Here is a 1,590-nt window from a genome sequence, read left to right as displayed (position 1 = left end):
TGACAGAGGGGAGAGAGTTTGAGGGTGATGGGGATGAGGAAAGGGGCTAGGATTACTTGTGCTGCCACATTAGTAAATACAGGGACAGATGACAGAGCAGATGACTGTGTGGCTGAGGAGTTAGTGCAGGAGGAAAGATTTTAGATTCCTGCATTACTATGACCATACCTGCAAGTGTCACTTGAACTGGAATGGGAGATAACACCCTTACCGGGTTGGCGGGGTGGGGGGGGTGGGGGGGGGGGCTTTTGCACATGCTCTCAGTGTGGGGGCTTAAACAAATTTCCCAACGGATCAGAGAGGCCGTAGTGGTTCAGGAGGAAGAGGTACACAAGTAAATATAGAAGACCCAGGTCAGCCCGGCAAGTCGGGTGTCTACAGTCAAGCTCAAACACAAGGAAAGGGAGCTAGACAGATTTATAAGAGTGCGAGGAGTCCTGGGGGGTAAGGTGGGTGAGATAGCGATGTGTAATCATTAGTATCACAGAGGCATGGCTGAGGGTGGGGCAGAAATGGTAGCTGTGTATTCCAGGGTATCAAATCTTCAGGCGAGGTGGGGGAGAGGTGGGGCAGTGTAAAAGAGGAGAACTTGTCACAATATTGACACAAGAAGGGAATGACCTCAATCGGCAGGAATGACATCTCAAAGGCTCCTCAATTGAGGCCATATGGGTCAACATATGGGGGGGCAAATCGCTTTGAGGGTATTATAGACTCCTCAACAGTCAGGGAGAGAGAAGATGGCAGAGATGTCAGAAAATCTCAGGGGCGTGTAAAAATATGTAAAGGTAAAAATCAGTATTGTCCCTCGAGGGCTGCTCCCTCATGAGGGAGCAACGGCTGGTGATGAGTTTAACCCGAGGGTCACCATGCCTCAGGCAAGGTTGAGTAGGTGGGCCCTTCATGGTAATCTCAGCCAGGAAAGGGAAAGCAACTAACCTGACACTCATGATGCAGAGGAGGCCATTCTGTCCATCACGTCGCTGCTGGGTCTCTGATTGAGCCTAGCCTTTCTCAGTGAGGCTGACAGCTCTGTCTGTAAAACCGAGTGTGAGGGATATGGGCCTCCCAAGGAACATGAGCTGTCATTTCTCTTATTGTTTCGACAGCCTCCCCCACCGGGAATGTTTCAGCAAACAGCAAGGCAGCAGCTGGAGTCCCGGGCGGAGAGAAGGTTCCAGAATCACACAGCACAGAGCGGGATCAGGAAGGGTGTGATGGAGAGAAAGTTCCAGCTCCTTCTGGAACAGCTCTGAAGAGGGGCAGTGTCGTGGGGGCATCTTTCCAAGATGATGTTCCCTTGTTTCTGGAGAGACCCCAGTCTGGGACAGTTACTGTCGGTAAGGAGTGACCACAGGGACTGTCTTAGCTTAGGACAGTCTAACCCACACCCCTTAACCCCATAGTCACACCCCCTACTCCCATACTCACAACCTATACCCACACTCTACCCTCATCCCCACACTCTAAACCCAATATCACCATACCCCAACCTATATCCTTTACCCCCATAGCCACACCATCTACCCGTTTACTCCAAAATCCACACCCCTTACCCTCATACCTCCATACCCACACCCTATATCACTT

The 1,590-nt window shown here is 51.1% G+C and overlaps 1 protein-coding gene across 1 annotated transcript in view; it reads left to right on the top strand.

The window, feature by feature from the left end:
* The window catches only part of LOC122557998 (myosin-binding protein C, cardiac-type-like), a 17,821-nt gene that overhangs the window by 6,885 nt on the left and 9,346 nt on the right, over positions 1-1,590 (top strand). Inside the window, exon 4 of the mRNA XM_043706302.1 lies at positions 1,110-1,340. Coding sequence (XP_043562237.1) covers positions 1,110-1,340 — 231 coding nt within the window. The remainder of the gene's footprint in view (positions 1-1,109; positions 1,341-1,590) is intronic.

This window comes from Chiloscyllium plagiosum, chromosome 16, assembly GCF_004010195.1.
Source record: "Chiloscyllium plagiosum isolate BGI_BamShark_2017 chromosome 16, ASM401019v2, whole genome shotgun sequence".
In the NCBI taxonomy this organism is placed as follows: Eukaryota; Metazoa; Chordata; class Chondrichthyes; order Orectolobiformes; family Hemiscylliidae; genus Chiloscyllium; species Chiloscyllium plagiosum.
Note: the sequence above shows the minus strand (reverse complement) of the source record. Positions and strands in the feature narration are given on the sequence as shown.